The 15,045-nt window shown below is 48.7% G+C and overlaps 3 protein-coding genes across 3 annotated transcripts; all 3 read left to right on the top strand.

Moving 5' to 3' along the window:
- The first annotated feature begins 1,157 nt into the window (after positions 1–1,157).
- Positions 1,158–3,619, top strand: LY89DRAFT_247349 (uncharacterized protein). The gene is made up of 2 exons (XM_018206158.1): positions 1,158–1,281; positions 1,653–3,619. Exons 1-2 carry the CDS (start codon positions 1,257–1,259, stop codon positions 3,260–3,262), a joined length of 1,635 nt encoding a protein of 544 aa, XP_018064992.1. The 5' UTR covers positions 1,158–1,256; the 3' UTR covers positions 3,263–3,619.
- A 233-nt stretch (positions 3,620–3,852) lies between these two features.
- On the top strand, positions 3,853–6,998 carry LY89DRAFT_689296 (ankyrin). The gene is made up of 2 exons (XM_018215880.1): positions 3,853–4,523; positions 4,575–6,998. The coding sequence occupies exons 1-2, from the start codon at positions 4,138–4,140 to the stop codon at positions 6,958–6,960; spliced, it is 2,772 nt and encodes a 923-aa protein (XP_018064991.1). The 5' UTR covers positions 3,853–4,137; the 3' UTR covers positions 6,961–6,998.
- Positions 6,999–11,679: 4,681 nt separating this feature from the next.
- Positions 11,680–13,604, top strand: LY89DRAFT_247277 (uncharacterized protein). Its single transcript, XM_018206157.1, has 5 exons — positions 11,680–12,210; positions 12,262–12,349; positions 12,398–12,464; positions 12,520–12,906; positions 12,954–13,604. The coding sequence occupies exons 1-5, from the start codon at positions 12,128–12,130 to the stop codon at positions 13,424–13,426; spliced, it is 1,098 nt and encodes a 365-aa protein (XP_018064990.1). The 5' UTR covers positions 11,680–12,127; the 3' UTR covers positions 13,427–13,604.
- Positions 13,605–15,045: the final 1,441 nt, after the last annotated feature.

Raw genomic sequence — 15,045 nt, 5'->3', positions numbered from 1 at the left:
ATCTTCGACATGTTATTGCAGCTCAGAAGTATCGCCATGCTTCACTCTGTGTGTTCTTCCTCAAGAGAAGTCTGACGGCGTCGCATCTCCGAGGGTTCTCGACCATAAAGCACAATTGTTACCATCTGCTCCACACTTGAGAAGAGGGTTGCAGGCTCGAGCCTGGTAGAAGTCTATATGAGAATTATGCATATCATCGTAGGCTTCACTTCACAGCAAGGACAATCCCAAGAGCCGCAATCTCGAGTCATCGACGTTCTCGAGTGCGCGGCTTTAACTGCCTCTCATCAGAGAATGTCTAGGTATCGGTGTTCCATCTGTAGATTGAGTAGATTGCCGAGTGTGAACCGCAGATATTCTCGTCCCCACGGGCCGGAGTGTTCTGTCTGCAGTTGTTCTCGAGGTGCTTCCCGTTCCGGTTCCTGCAGGACCAACCTGCAGCTGTGCAACACGACCGACCAGAAGTCCGAAGCAAAAGAGAAAAGAAGGTGGGAGGAAGTGAATGCTCCGTGAACTCTTTTCGACCATTTGGCCAGACGGTTCATGTCAGCCACAAGCCATCAGACGCAACGCGGGTAACACATCAAACGCCATGTACCGTAGACTTCTAACTTCTCCAAAACACTATGAGGATAACCTTAAGGTTAAACTTCGTTTCTAGCTGCAAGCCAAGAATCACCGAAACTTTTTCAAAGACTGGCTGCTCGTGCCGTTTCGAGCGTAGTAAGGTTAAATTGAAAGCAAGAAGATTCTAATATGCACTTCGGTGACATCTTGACGTGTCTTGTAGCTGGGATGACAGTCCGAGTCGAAGACACCAATGCGTGGAGATCATGATATGCGTGCCATTATCGAGTGGAGCTCTGTTGGGTGACAACATCCACGTCGTAAAGCGATACAGACAAACAGACACACACACACACAGAGTTGAAGTCTGACGCATTCATTGCTGGCCGGCTTCTCGAATTCCGAAGACCTTCGTGATGCTTGGAGAAGAACAGCAGAAGAGAAGAAGATGCACGAGGCTGCATGGACCATTGATCTGCACGCTGCCACATTTATTGCTGCAGCCGAGCGCTTTATCCGACCTCAGTTTTTTGACCTCCTGGTAACAACACCAGTGAATCTTGCCACCTTCGAGACTCACACACAGCGCCGTCTAGAAAGAAGTTACTCCGGGCGGGAGAGCTTCCATGCAACTCATTCTTTCGATCAGCATAATTCCGTCAGAAGGTGGTGGAGATTAGGGATTGAAGATGTTTGCTGGTATCTCGCAGATAGGTCAGTCACGAAGCCGTTCACCCTCTCTGTTGGCTCGATATTTCGCCCCCCTCCACAATCCTCTCAAAGGTCAAGAGCCAAACATGCATGTCACTGTGCGTGCGAGAGCTTGTCATCGAATGCTCGGGAGCATAAGGCAGATCTTCCCATGATCGTTCATCATGCGGATTGTTATCGACCCATCTGAAGCAAGACTCTGGGACGTTTTCCCCCAGACTTTTGTTGATCAGACGGCAGTCAAAGTTGTCATCCCAATCAGGCCAACCTCTACGTTTCATATTCCTTTTCTTTCTGTCATTCAAAAGCTTGGCATAACCTTTTGGGAATGTTCGTCTTCGAAGTCATATGCTCACGTGCCTCTCCATGAACAGGTGCAGTCCACGACGCAACAAGGAAGATACTTCCTCCAACGCCTGTCAGGTTTCCAAAATGTGTGCCCAAAACGGAAGACAAGTTCCCACCCACTCGAGATGCCGGTTCATTGGTCAGCCTCCTTCAAACAGTCCACCGACCAGCTGATATCAAGCCTTTGCACTTCGAAGCACTCAAAATCCACGTGATACCCGATGCCTCTCCCGAAGAACTCATCCCTGATGCTAGCTTCTTACCGCCGTCCAAAGACTGGGATGTCGTCCCTCAAGAAGAACTACCAGAAGCCAACGAGCAAACCCGCAAGCCACTTAATAATGGCAACCTCTCTCCAGGCATTCAGACCTATCGAGAACGTCAAAAAGAGCTTCTGATAGACAACACCGCCGCGTTCCGCACAATACGTCGCATTCCTGCACCGGTTGGCGAGACGGCCGCTCGTCTAGGTAATGCTTATGAGTTCTACAAGAACTTGGAATTTTTCTCTGGGTATTGGCACGATACGTCAATTCCTCCTAAGCCGGAACCATCTTCTGAAGAGACCACTTCTGAGGAGGAAAAGAAGGATGCTACACCACCTCACTTACAGACCCATATCCGTACAGGAACAGGCCTCCAGCTTCCCCCGGACTACAGGCAGAACCTCCTCACAGCATTTGTGAAGCTTGTCGCTTATGACTTCGGCTGCAACGTCTCGTTTCCTCGTACAGAGCCTAGATTACATCTCACTCCAAAGAAGCCATCTGACCCACCATCATACTTCAACTCATCTGTAACGTTCGTCTACAGGACTCCAAAAGAGAGAGCCATGGCTCGAGCAGGTGTAGTAGAAGGCCCAGTAGCAGCGTTGAGCGCAAGAGCGAGTACAGTCTTCATTACCAAAGCCGAAGAATGGCTAGACCTCGCCCGAGAAGTCGTCGCCGTTCTCCTCACCGCCCAACAAAGATCCCGAGAAAAGAAGACCGAGAAGAGATTCGGCGAAGGGAAATGGTGGACCACTACTCCTCGCTGGGGTGGCGGTGCAGGTGGACCCATCGGCCGGGAAGGCGACAAAATCGACGAGCTTGCTGGCCCAGAAAAGTTACCAGCAGCTGAACTTGGTGATGTACCTCCTCCGCCTGGAACGAGGGTAGCGAGCGAGGTCAAGAGACAGATTGGTGGTATCAATGGGCCGAGTCCTAATAAACGCAGCAAGAAAGTCAAAGAGGGAGGCAATATGCAAATCTATGATAATTATCGCAAGATGAACCCCCCTGGACCGACTTGGGATCGAAAAGCCAAGTACATGTCGATAGGGAAGGTTGAGGGGGTAGGATATGACGATGTGTTTCTTGTCAGCGCGTTAAATCATCATATTTGTGTTGTTCGGGCGAGGATACCGGAGAGTCTACTCGAGGTTCTTGACGGGGGAGAGGAGAAGGAGTGGGAGAGAGTTAGCATGTGGAGGAGTAAGTGGTTTGATATGTATCTTGGCAAGGAGAGGGTCGAGGCTATGGAACTGGTGTGGGGGATGATGGCTTGGTTGATGAGGAAGATTGAGGGTCTCAAGGGCCCAGTTGAGGATGAAGATGATGGCGATGATGGCAAGGCGGAGAAGATGGATTTGAGCTAGATTGCACTGTGACGAGAGATGAATAAATGAGCGCGCGTTAGCATGAGTTGGGATAGATCCGACTCTGTGGCCCATGGTGGATTAGATTGATAGATTGGTGTTTAGGTACTTGGGATATGCATGAAATGTCAGGTAATGCAGAAGTGAGAACAATTGCTCTGCCTAAGTCGAGCACTCCTGATGACACATCTCTCCTGACTTTCTTATCGTCACCATCGCCTCAAGCCGCATACGCCATCTAGTCTCAATTATGTCAGATCCGAAATGCAAAAACACATGCTGAATCATCGCTACTCGGTCTCCTGATCAACACTCCTAGTTGGTCGATATAAAATTGGCGAGAAAAATCAGGGGTAAGGTTTGAAACATAAGCCACAAAATAACTCCATCTGCCAATCTCTTCACCAGCTGTTCTTCGATTGAGGCAAGGCTGAAACAAATGCAGATGTCCAGGGGTTTCCAGATTCAGTAGTCAAGACCCGTTTTTCTCCTGAGAAAGGAAGGATCACCCGCTAGTAGCTGCCAGACTTCTTGCACTTCAGCCACACTACACAGCCTTGTGGTTTCCTGTTTCCCATGTTATCTTCTGACCTGATAAAGGTCTTTGCAGACCCCTCCATCAAGCTGCAATGTTGCTCGGGCTTCATCATCCCTCATCGGCTTTCGCTCATGCGCCTCTTTAACCTTTGACTCTGTTGCTCGATCGTTCTTTTCGAGGTTGACGGGATCCTGCTCTTGCTTCTTACTGGAAGCTAGACTATACACAGCAGCCTTCTTTTGTCTCTGGTTAAAGACGTTGTCAACTCTTTACTCGATACTCGTGACTCCGGGGAAGTCCTAGAAGTCCGAGGGTCTTTTTCTTCGGTTCATTTACAATGGACTCAACGCCTTGCAGACCCGGGTTTCCTGTGTGGACTCCACCATTTCGTGTACCGAACTTTTCTCTGCCTCGAAAATTCCCAGCATTGCCCGGTACAATAGATTCCAGAGAGTCACTTAATACGAGACCGATATCGACAATACCAATCTCAAACGAACGTCCTTCTACGCATCTCAAAGCTTCATCTAACAAGCGCAAGAGACAACATGGTGCCAAGCCAGGAGAGAACAGTTGCGGTATCAAGAAGCAGAAGCTCATTGGTCGCCCGAGGAACAGTTGGACCAAATCACGCTTACGGAAGCTGGTTCGACTATATCTGATGACCGACTTGAGTGTGCAAGACATTGCAATTGTACTTCGAGCCAAGGACTTTTCACCTAGGTCAGTTGAAGCCTATAGCTACAATGCAATGAGATACTGAATCTTCTATAGTAAGAGGGACACTCAGAAGCAGATCAAATGGCATTTTCCAGGACGAGATCCACGTCAATTTCGCGACCAGTGGAATATGCCTAAGATCAGGCTTCAACTCGCTAGAGAGTGCCGTGCGAAAAAGTCTGCCAGAAGCACATCTCTGCTTCGTGAGAGGAAAAGTCGGTCACCTATGGACGATGAATTAACATCATTCCATGAGAGTGATGGCACGTATGGACAAGGCTTGAACCCGGAGTTGCTCAATCTACCCGGCTCTATAGACGAGTCTTTGCCTTCCGAAGCCTCGACAGATGCCAATGACATCTCCCTCGAAAAATGTACTTTCACGGATTACAATATTCGTATGGTGGAAGAAGCTTCGAACGTTCGACCATCGATATCAGATACGACCAGTGATGGCTGCTCGCCTTCAATCTCCAAAATCCCATCATTGGTTTCCAGTCACGCTTCCACTCGTTCTACTGGGTCCTCGAGCCACGCGAATGGATCCCCTTCTCCTGAGCACCTTGATCATTCCGAGAAATCTTTGTCGATGATAGATGTCGCTGAAAGTGCTGACACTATTCTTAAGCCAGACTTGGAGACTGGACAACAAGAAACTGTGCCCGCCACGACTGCCACACCTCTCAGTTTACCAAACTTGAGATTCTTTCCTGCTGCTGAAAAACACCCAGCCTCAATACCGGAGTCCCACGAGCTAAGTATCCATAGTATAGGGGGACTGAGAAGACGCTTGCCCGGCAAGACCGATTCGGTCCTCGGTGATGTATGGTCGGCTTTTCAAAACCTCACAATCTCTGGAGCCTCAACACGGTCTCACACAAGTTGGGCGGGCAGAGTGGTTTCCACCATCTCTACCTCGGTTTCTGGACTAAGTCATAGTGACAGGCATCTTCATGATGTTGATGAGAATGAGGAGTCAACTTTTACTCCTCTGGGTATCGAACCACGCCTCCCTCTTCCTGGCGATTTCGCGGCCGACTCTTTGTACAAGGCTTATTACATAGGGCAACGACGGTATCGACGCAAATGGGGTGAGTTCGAAAAGCGACCTAGGATCCTGAAGGACTCGCATAGCGTAAGGTCCATAGCAAAGCTAGTATTGTCCATTCATACGCATACACTTGAGGTGCAGCTTCTGGATCCCCAACGCAAGGATCTGTTCGGAAACACAGCATTGCACATCGCAGCTGCCTTGCAACGTCTCGCTATGTTTCATCCATTGATTCGTCATGGTGTCAATGTGCATGCAGAGAACAGTGCCAATGAGACTTTATTGCATCTTGTAGACGATTTCGATGAGTATGAATATTCTATTCTAAGCACGCTGAAAACTGCTGAGTATGATTTCAATCAACGCAACTGCCTTGGTCAAACAGCTCTGCATCAGCTCATGCAAGGCTGGATGGGTGAGTTGAGGTTGCGAGGAATCTTAGCTGCACTCGCCATCTTCAAGATACCTCTTCCCTCGTCAAGAGATAGCTTTGGCAACACCATCATGTCGCAATTGGAAGAAGCTGGTATCGACAAGTACACGATCCGAATCTCCCTGTCCGAAAGGGATGATCGCCCTCAGAAGGAGACATGGGATTTGACTGAGATGGCTGGCTTACAAAGACCACGCGTACCAGAGAATCAAACAGCACCTGTGATGCCAAACTATGGAGACCAGGTCAGCATCACGACGATGGAGGAGCTGTGCCTTTATGACCACCACAGAGCCCTGTTGAAAACCATCGTAAAGGCATATTCGAGTCCTCGGCACGAGGACAATGATGGCCGCAACGGGCTGCACTGCCTAGCAGAAGTCTCCCTGACATTGCCTATTCAGTGCGAAATCCCTAACTATGCAACAGCATGCGATGGACTCGCTTTCAGAACACGCCGTGAAGGGCTATTGTATGGTCTTGTCCACGTTGGAGTTGATCCGGACAACCATGATAAGGAGGGACTTACGCCTCTCATGGCTTTCATCATCCATACAAGGGACGGCGAGGACGAGGACGCTACGGAAAGACTCCTTTCTCAGCTATGTGAGGCTGGAGTAAATGTGAATCGTCGGAATCGAAGCGGCGAAACACCATTGCACATGGCTGTCAAGCTTGGTAAGCGCACAGTAACGAAGTTTCTTCTCGAAAATAAAGCAAACGTGCATGCTCGCGATATTTCAGGAACTGGTATCATTGCCTCTGGCTTAGAACAGAGCAGGAAATCCACTGATGGAGCGCTGCTAGCGCAGATCTTGCTTTGTGTAGATCTTGTGAAAAAGGCTGGGGGTGTCGCAAGTCCTACTTTCTATCAAGAATGGGCTGTTGATGAATCAGGGTCGAACTCCAAAGCTCGGCGCCGAATCTCGCTCCCGAGACTGGCTCTGCGAACATAAGGAGATTCAGGAGAGAATTGACGTATACATAATGTAATAGATGATTTAATGATCAATTTATCTTATATCATGACCGAAATAAAGCTATTTTATCTCTGCTAACTTTTCCCATGAACTAAGCGCTGAGACTTCTCCTGACTGAAAAAGTTGAGGTTGCCACATGAGGACATGCAATTTGTGCATGAAATGTTAAGACAGACATTCTGCCTCGACCAGACATCTAAAACGCAACGAAGGATAGTCATAGCAAGGGTACTCACACAGCTCCCGACAACGAGGCCTCCGAAAGTGAGATGCTGAGAACGGACATTTGCTCTGGACGAAGATCCAATAGCTGCCAGAGATTGAGACCAAAGTCAATGTCCGCCTTCTTTAGACGAAAAGAGTTCTGTTCTGAGTCTGGACATACAGCTCTTGTCAGAGATTGTACTTATCTTGATCTCATAATTTGACTTCAATGTAATCTCATGACTGAGGAAGTCATCACTATCGTCGCTGGTTCCGGCACGAACATGAAAGAAGCCAAGATCTCGAGGGCTCTAGGCATCCAGTAATTGGAAAATTTCCCGCGCTGCCCTCTCGAATCTTGTCAACGCTGGCGGAACGAAGGGCAGTATCGACCCCTCTTGCCAGTGGCCTACCACCGTCTCTACATACACTCAGATCTTGAAATTGGAGATGTGGGTTCAGGTGAGGAAGACAAAGTGGTATTAGATATCCACGAAAAAAAACACTGAACCCCAAGTTATAGATTCGGCAGAAATATTGAAGACCACTCGGTTCATCTGCCTAAAGTTTCTTTTCGAATTGTTCAACTTGAGGTTGAAAAATTGCTTAGTGTGAATGCTCATGGGAGGTTGCGACACTGGTGCAGAGACTTAGTAGTCAGATGTCTGGCGTAACATTATATATACTATGACTGCAGTCACTCGAGCTTCCGAGTTGTCAAGGTAGCAAAATACGTTTAGAAAACTATAGGCAGGATCCGCTCCAGACCCGATAATCAAAGCAATTCGAAATTTGACAAGCCAAGATCTGCAGGACTCTTTTTAGTCCAGTCAAGTAATGGATTGATAGGAGTTGGACGTGGACTTGAAAAAGAGATGCAACAACGTCGACGGAAAGGTTGATAGACGGTACTCACTCGAAACTTCAAGAAATTTGAGGGAAAGCAGAGTGGTATTCGCTGACCTAGCATTGTCAGGATATTCTTCCTCAAATCGGACATCGGCCAATGTCACCTAGTTCTGCCATGGTAAAGCATATTCATGCTGAGCTTTCGCTTGTAAATGTGGGATAGTGTCCCGAAAACTGGTTTTCGAACAGCCAGTGATTCAATGTCTATCACTCGATACGACATTAATGAAGCCGAAAATGTCCCAAACTCAGGTTGATGGATGCGACCAACAAAGTCAGGTATCTCAATTTTGATATCGACCTGAGTAAAATCTGCTTCCCTTTCCAGTGGAGGCGGTGCATCTAAAAATTGTTCAGAAGGAGCAGTGCGACAGTGACTGGAAGATTTCTCTCCAATAGGATAATTTCTGTCCCATTCTGGCGCAGTGATAATGAACTGAGATATCCGAGTCGGTATCTTCAGGTGAAAGGGCAAATATTCCTAGTTGCAACCTTGACAGTAATATAATGAAAACTGAATATCCAACGTTGTTCGGCTATCTTAAAATCCGGGGCCGTTGATTGAGGCGAGGTCAACGAGGAACGAGGAGGAATTAACAATTGGTCAATTGCGGAAAGTTAATGTGAGTATGATTCGATGGAAACTATAGACGCTGAAATACGGGTCTAGCCTGGCTGACATGCAGACGATTCCAACGTTGGCGTTCTCTGTGTATTGGGCGGTGACGAGCGGCTGGATATTCTCCGTAGTATCGTGGGCCAAGATGACCAAAAGCTTATCTCAATGGTCATGCAACGCTCTGGAGATCTCGCATGCTTACTGACGTGAGGCAGACTGGGAAGGTTGAGGACGAAGAAGTAACGTCGTATGCCTTGAACATGTCGATGAGAGGAAAAATTGTTGAAGGATCGTGCATTCATTGATGCATCATTGGCTCGGGCCGACTGTTGCTGACGGAAAAATTGTGTTTTTCTGACTTTAAGCATAATCTTTTCTGGATGACACTTCTTGACAACAAGCATATAATTGGATACTATTTTGGACTTCTTGCCCGTGCTCTGTGCATGAGCAAGGCTGAGGTTGCCATTCCAGATTTCTGTCATCATCTACAAGGGCACCTGCGATCAGAAAGCATGATGATCGCATTCTGACACTGGCTTCACATGTATCATGAGGTATGATCAGGTCTAAGGGAAAAAGTAGAGGCGGCCCGAATGGCAGCTGACGAACGTCGACCCCGAATTCTGATGTTTGAATATTTTCATACTTTACCTACCCATCATGTATTTCGTGTCACGAAGGAAAAGCACATAGCCACAAACCTTGCATGATGTCGGCGAGAAAAGATCTATGACATCTGCAAACAGATCTGTGTGGTAGAGCATCGGCCTTTTCGATCTAGACGATACCAGTAACGGCAGATCCACTATGCAAGCGAAGCCTTTTGATCCTTCGGTGCTACGAGGAAAGCTCCCATGATGGGGAAGAAGACCGAGACTGTGGCTCATTTGGATGGCTGAGAGGTCGGCGTGCCCTAGATTGGTTCTGATGCAGTGGTAGTAATGGCAGAATAAGGCTCTTGCACCGAGATGCATGAGAACTGGCCAGTGAGAGGTCTGTGACGGGGAAGGCGAAAAGCGTGTCTGCCCGCCAGACTAGACGTGGGGTACCGGGGCTGCCCTCAAGTTACCGTTGCTTCGAAGGCTCTAATTCGATGGTTGAGCCCGAATTGGAGACGAAGAGGCTGCATCCTGCGGTGAGGAGACATTTGGTTGTTCTGCTTCGCAGCATGTGGCATAATGGCGGTCCAGTAACGGTGCAAAGTCTGATATGGTGGAGGTGTTGTTGTTCTCAATGCGGCTAGAGAGCATGCTGCCACTGTGGCTCACCGGCGCCATGCTGTATCAGATGTAGTGCATAGACTGCTCCTATCACAGCGGCTCGCTAAAGGCCTTCAGGAGCCTCGACGCAAGCCACAAAAACAAACATTCGGACACTCCGTTAGACTGCTCGACAACCCTCATTCTCAAACTTCGGACATTGTAGATGCATTTTGAACCCAAGCAACTTATCGACTGTAATTTGCCGTGCAGATGTCCTTGACCACCGTGAACAAATTGCGTGCTCGTCACCCCTGAAGTGCGCGGCCTTCCCACTACTCGAAGCGCGCGAGTGGGTTCATATCGAAGTCATGTTTATGGGCGTTCCCGATGAGGGTGAATTTGTTGTGATAAACAGCAGGGTATGAACAACAGACGTCCAATGAACAATGATCCCCGTGTTTTCCACGTTTTATCGTTGCCGTTTGTGGACGATGCGTTCCGGAAAGGAACTCCATGGACGCTGATTGACTGCACTCGGGGTGTCAACTCTCGCCTCAGATACACATCGGCATCCACGCCTATAGGTGCGACTCAAGCATGCTGAAACTTCTGACCTCACGATGCGTTGCAATACGCTGGTGGTTGTAGACAGCTGTATCTCGCTGTACGGATGAGCTGTAGTTGTGCAGGTTGCTAAGCCTCCAATACTAAGTCTGCAAGTAGCAAGAGATTAGACCACATCTCTCAGCAGATGCAGTCTCGTAGGTACTCACCTCCCCCGACACTAAGGATAGTCATGTCGTCTATACTTGACATTGGAGATGATATGACAGCCGGTGGACGGGGCTTGATCCCGCAGCCGTGGAACCTCACTCTGAATAAGCGATTCCAAAGCTGAGAGTTGAAGCTATCATGCACTCTAGTCAAGTGCTAGAAGACTCGCGGGAATCTCAAAGACTCGTGGCCAAAGCCTTAGTGGCTCTTGGCTGGCAGGACATGACTGGAATTTCTGGGAGGGGAGCTAAGGAGCGAACCGCCATCGGCTGTACCACAGTATTGGAAATGGTATTTTGGATAATCCTTGCGCAGCTCATGGTACAGGGGACCCGAATTGAGAAATGCAAAAGCAAAAAGAAGTAGTCCACGTCAAGGCCTGCGTGCAAAGTCAAGGTTGTTGTTCGCCGACGTGGTTGATATGGCCTGTCACGCTGGATAATGCTGGGTCTGGCCACGAGACGATTGCCTGTCCCCGGTCGAAGATTCGCAGGGAGCGGGAGCATGTCAAATCCTGGCCTGGCTCTGCTGGTCATCGTGATTTCCCATGCCTGCCCGCGCAGGGTGAACAGCGCTGCATGAATCTATTTGATGCTGGCTGGTGATCATGAATGGGCCGACAACACAGGGAGGCTGGGCCTGAGTCTCTGAGTCTCTGATGGATGCAGTGTTATTGTTGGTGTTGCTGTTCACTCATTGATTGATGGATGGATGGATGAATGGATGGATAGAGAGAGATGATTTGGAGAGGAGGCAGAGTGAGGCCCGTGAACCGACCAACTTGACTGGGTCGGCCTAAGCGACACACACTAGCAGAGGAGATCATTCATCAGCCGCTAAGCTAAACCAGACTACCCAAGCCTGACGTCCATCCGCCCAAACACATCCACATCCTCGTTCTTCGCCTGGAAACACCACCCCTCACTCACTCACCTCTTCACCACCACCGCCGTCGACATCCTCAACGCTTGGCTTTCCCATCCATCTCCTCCTCTTCCTCCACCATCCACAACGTCCCACATCCGCCTCTTCCACATTCAGAGTTTCAGCCCATCTGTTTTTGGCTACACCCTCAGAGCCACACTCTCGTCGCTGACCGCCTATCTAAAAATCCGTGCTTCGCTTCCACGCCATCCTCGATCAACACTGCCCATCCTGGTCTGAGCTCTGCACCTCCCGGTCCCCTTGGAATCCAAACCCACTCTATCCTCCCCACGTTCTGCCGGAAATTTGCTGCAGCTTCATTCTATAAGAATCGTCCTCATCCCACATCCTCAAGGGTTGTCTCAGGATCAAAGAGTTGGATCAGACAGTTCCAGCCTCGCTGCGAGTATCTTCTCTTCGTCTCTCGGAAGCGCCCCTCGGCGTTAAGCCGACAACAAGCAATTAACACTTCCTTCCTTCTTTTCCTCGAAAGCTCGCACACATAGCTATGTCAGGTTATCCAGGATCTGGTTACCACGGAGGATACGGAGGTCAACCACAGCAGTACCAACCCCAGCCAAACTACTACCCGTAGGATCGAGGCTCTCAGCATTTAGCTATCAATGCTAACGGATTTTTTAGACCACAAAATTACGGACCTCCTCCACAACAAGGTGGCTACGGCTACCAGCAACCTCCTCCTCCTCAACAACCATATGGATATTCTCAAGTAAGGAATTTTAAAGGTCGAGAAGAACCAGGACTAATTGGCTTCTAGCCTCCTCCACAACAATATGGCGGATACAATGGAGTGCCACCGAACCAACCTCAATATGGCAGACCAGGTAGGCTTACTGTCCTACCAAGATATTATAACTTGCTTACCAATGGTGCCACCAGGTATGCCATCCGTCAACTCGAATGCCTACGTGAACGGCAATCCTAGTGCTCCTCCTCCACCGCCCTCACAAATGCAACACTTTGGCGGTGGTGCACCACAAGGATACGCATTCCAATATTCCAACTGCACAGGGAAAAGAAAGGCTCTGTTGATCGGCATAAATTATTTCGGACAGAGAGGGCAACTGCGTGGCTGTATTAACGATGTCAAGAACATGTCGTCGTTTTTGCACGAGAACTTTGGCTACCAGAGAGACGACATGGTCATTCTCACTGATGACCAGCAAAATCCCATGAGTCAGCCAACGAAACAGAACATTCTGCGAGCTATGCATTGGCTTGTAAAGGATGCTCGCCCAAATGACTCTCTATTTTTCCACTATTCTGGTAAGAAAACTTATATGGTCAAGCTTGACGACGCTAACCTGAGACAGGTCACGGAGGCCAAACTAAGGATCTCGATGGAGATGAAGAAGATGGATACGACGAGGTCATCTATCCAGTAGATTTCCGACAAGTCGGCCACATCGTCGATGATGAGATGCACCGGATCATGGTCATGCCCCTTCAACCGGGCGTGAGATTGACAGCAATCTTCGATTCCTGCCACTCAGGAACAGCCCTTGATCTGCCATATATCTACTCTACTCAAGGTGTGCTCAAGGAGCCCAACCTCGCCAAAGAGGCTGGGCAAGGTCTACTTGGTGTTATCTCGTCTTACAGTCAAGGTGACCTCGGTGGTGTTGCCAGCAATTTGATGGGATTTTTCAAGAAAGCAACTTCAGGAGACGATGCGTACAACAAGACAATGGCCACAAAAACTTCACCAGCCGATGTTGTTATGTGGTCTGGAAGTAAAGATGACCAAACATCGTTAGTATACCCTTTCATTCCTCTGTACGCGTAATCGGGGGTCAGTACATATGGGAGACCCGGCAAAAATAATCAGGAGGCGTTTTTGGGAGGTTTGGCGAGGCGTTGAGGGATACCATTTTGGGCTACTGGGCAAGACCCTGGCCGTTTTTCATGTACTGCTAGCTTTGACTCCCCATATATATGAAAGCTCTAAGCGTGCGCCACAAGCCGAAAACGGCTGGGGCGTGGGCTTAGGGCTGCGAGTCACGTTGGGTCAAGTGACCTAGCTAGCGCCATTCCCCTGCATCTGCCGTCTCTTGCTTGTTCTTTTCTGCTTCTAGCATAAGATGATGCTGACTATATCCTCTTAGTGCCGATGCCACCATCGCTGCACAAGCAACTGGTGCCATGTCCTGGGCCTTCATCACCGCCATGAAGAAGAACCCACAGCAAAGCTACGTCCAATTACTAAACAGCATCCGAGACGAGCTTGCTACAAAATATACTCAGAAGCCACAGCTGAGCTGTAGCCACCCACTGAGTAAGCCCGCCACCGCATGACTGAATTTTCTTGGTTGGTAGTACAACATATGCTGACCGCAGGCACAACAGACACGAACTTACTCTTCGTCATGTAAATAATAATTTCTCCTCGGAAGTAGGGAGAATAGAAACTCGGCGTCACACATTTGTGCATAAGGGGAAAAGCACAAACGGTATCATACTCATTGTGATCCGGGGTAGGATATCTGGGAACCGGGGCATTGGTCGGAAGGAAGGGAGGATATCTCTATGTGTTTATGTAATCACGATGAGCTCTTTTCACATCCAAAAAGAAGCGTGACTGATGATAGGACTCGATCAATGTATTCAATCTAGACAAACTTGACTTTGACAATACCAAACAGAACAACCCATCCATCCATTCGTCATGAATGGTAAAAACAAGTAACCCCGAAACGCTCATCCAATGCCATGCTTAATATCATACCTACTCCAACGCCAGCCCATTAAGCAATAACAAAACGCAAAAACAAGAATCAAGACTCCCTGATCGCTCATACAACACGAGAGCTCTGTCTCTTAGGCGTCACCTTGGGCGTAACTCCAGCCCCAGCCCTAGCCTTCTGCTCCTCGATTTTGGCCTTTATTCTGTCATGCAACTTCCTACTCTCTGCCCAATCCGCAGCGAATTTCTTCATACGAATAGTCGCGCGGACCACGTGCGCCACCGTGCGCAGGGTCTTCTTCTTCTCTGGTTCCCGGGGCGGAAGTGTAACGCCAGCTGAGAGCAAGAGTTTGATGTCTGCCTTGTTGCTGTGAAGATATTAGTTGGGATGAAAACACGCAAATAGAGAAAAGATACATACCAAGCTTCGAAGAGATCGATTTGCAGTTGCATATACTTCTTTGCATAGGCGGCTGAAGCACGGAAATGTTCTTCGCGTGACCATTTCTTTCTCAGCCATTCCATTTGCATACTCATACCACGCATTTCCTTGACGTGAATCTTCTCTCTCTCTTCAATGCCTTTCTTTAGAGCTTGGATTACTTCCGACTCATCTTGTACAGTTGAGAATGAGGTATTCACAAATCGGACGCCGGAGGTCAAGTTCTTCTTTTCTTGTTCCCAGATCTGTTTTCGCTCATCCCACGCCTTGAGCTCAGATT

The sequence above is a fragment of the Mollisia scopiformis genome (assembly GCF_001500285.1).
Source record: "Mollisia scopiformis unplaced genomic scaffold LY89scaffold_25, whole genome shotgun sequence".
NCBI classification, from domain to species: domain Eukaryota; kingdom Fungi; phylum Ascomycota; class Leotiomycetes; order Helotiales; family Mollisiaceae; genus Mollisia; species Mollisia scopiformis.
The sequence above is the reverse complement of the archived record's forward strand: the minus strand, read 5'-3'. Positions and strand labels throughout refer to the sequence as shown.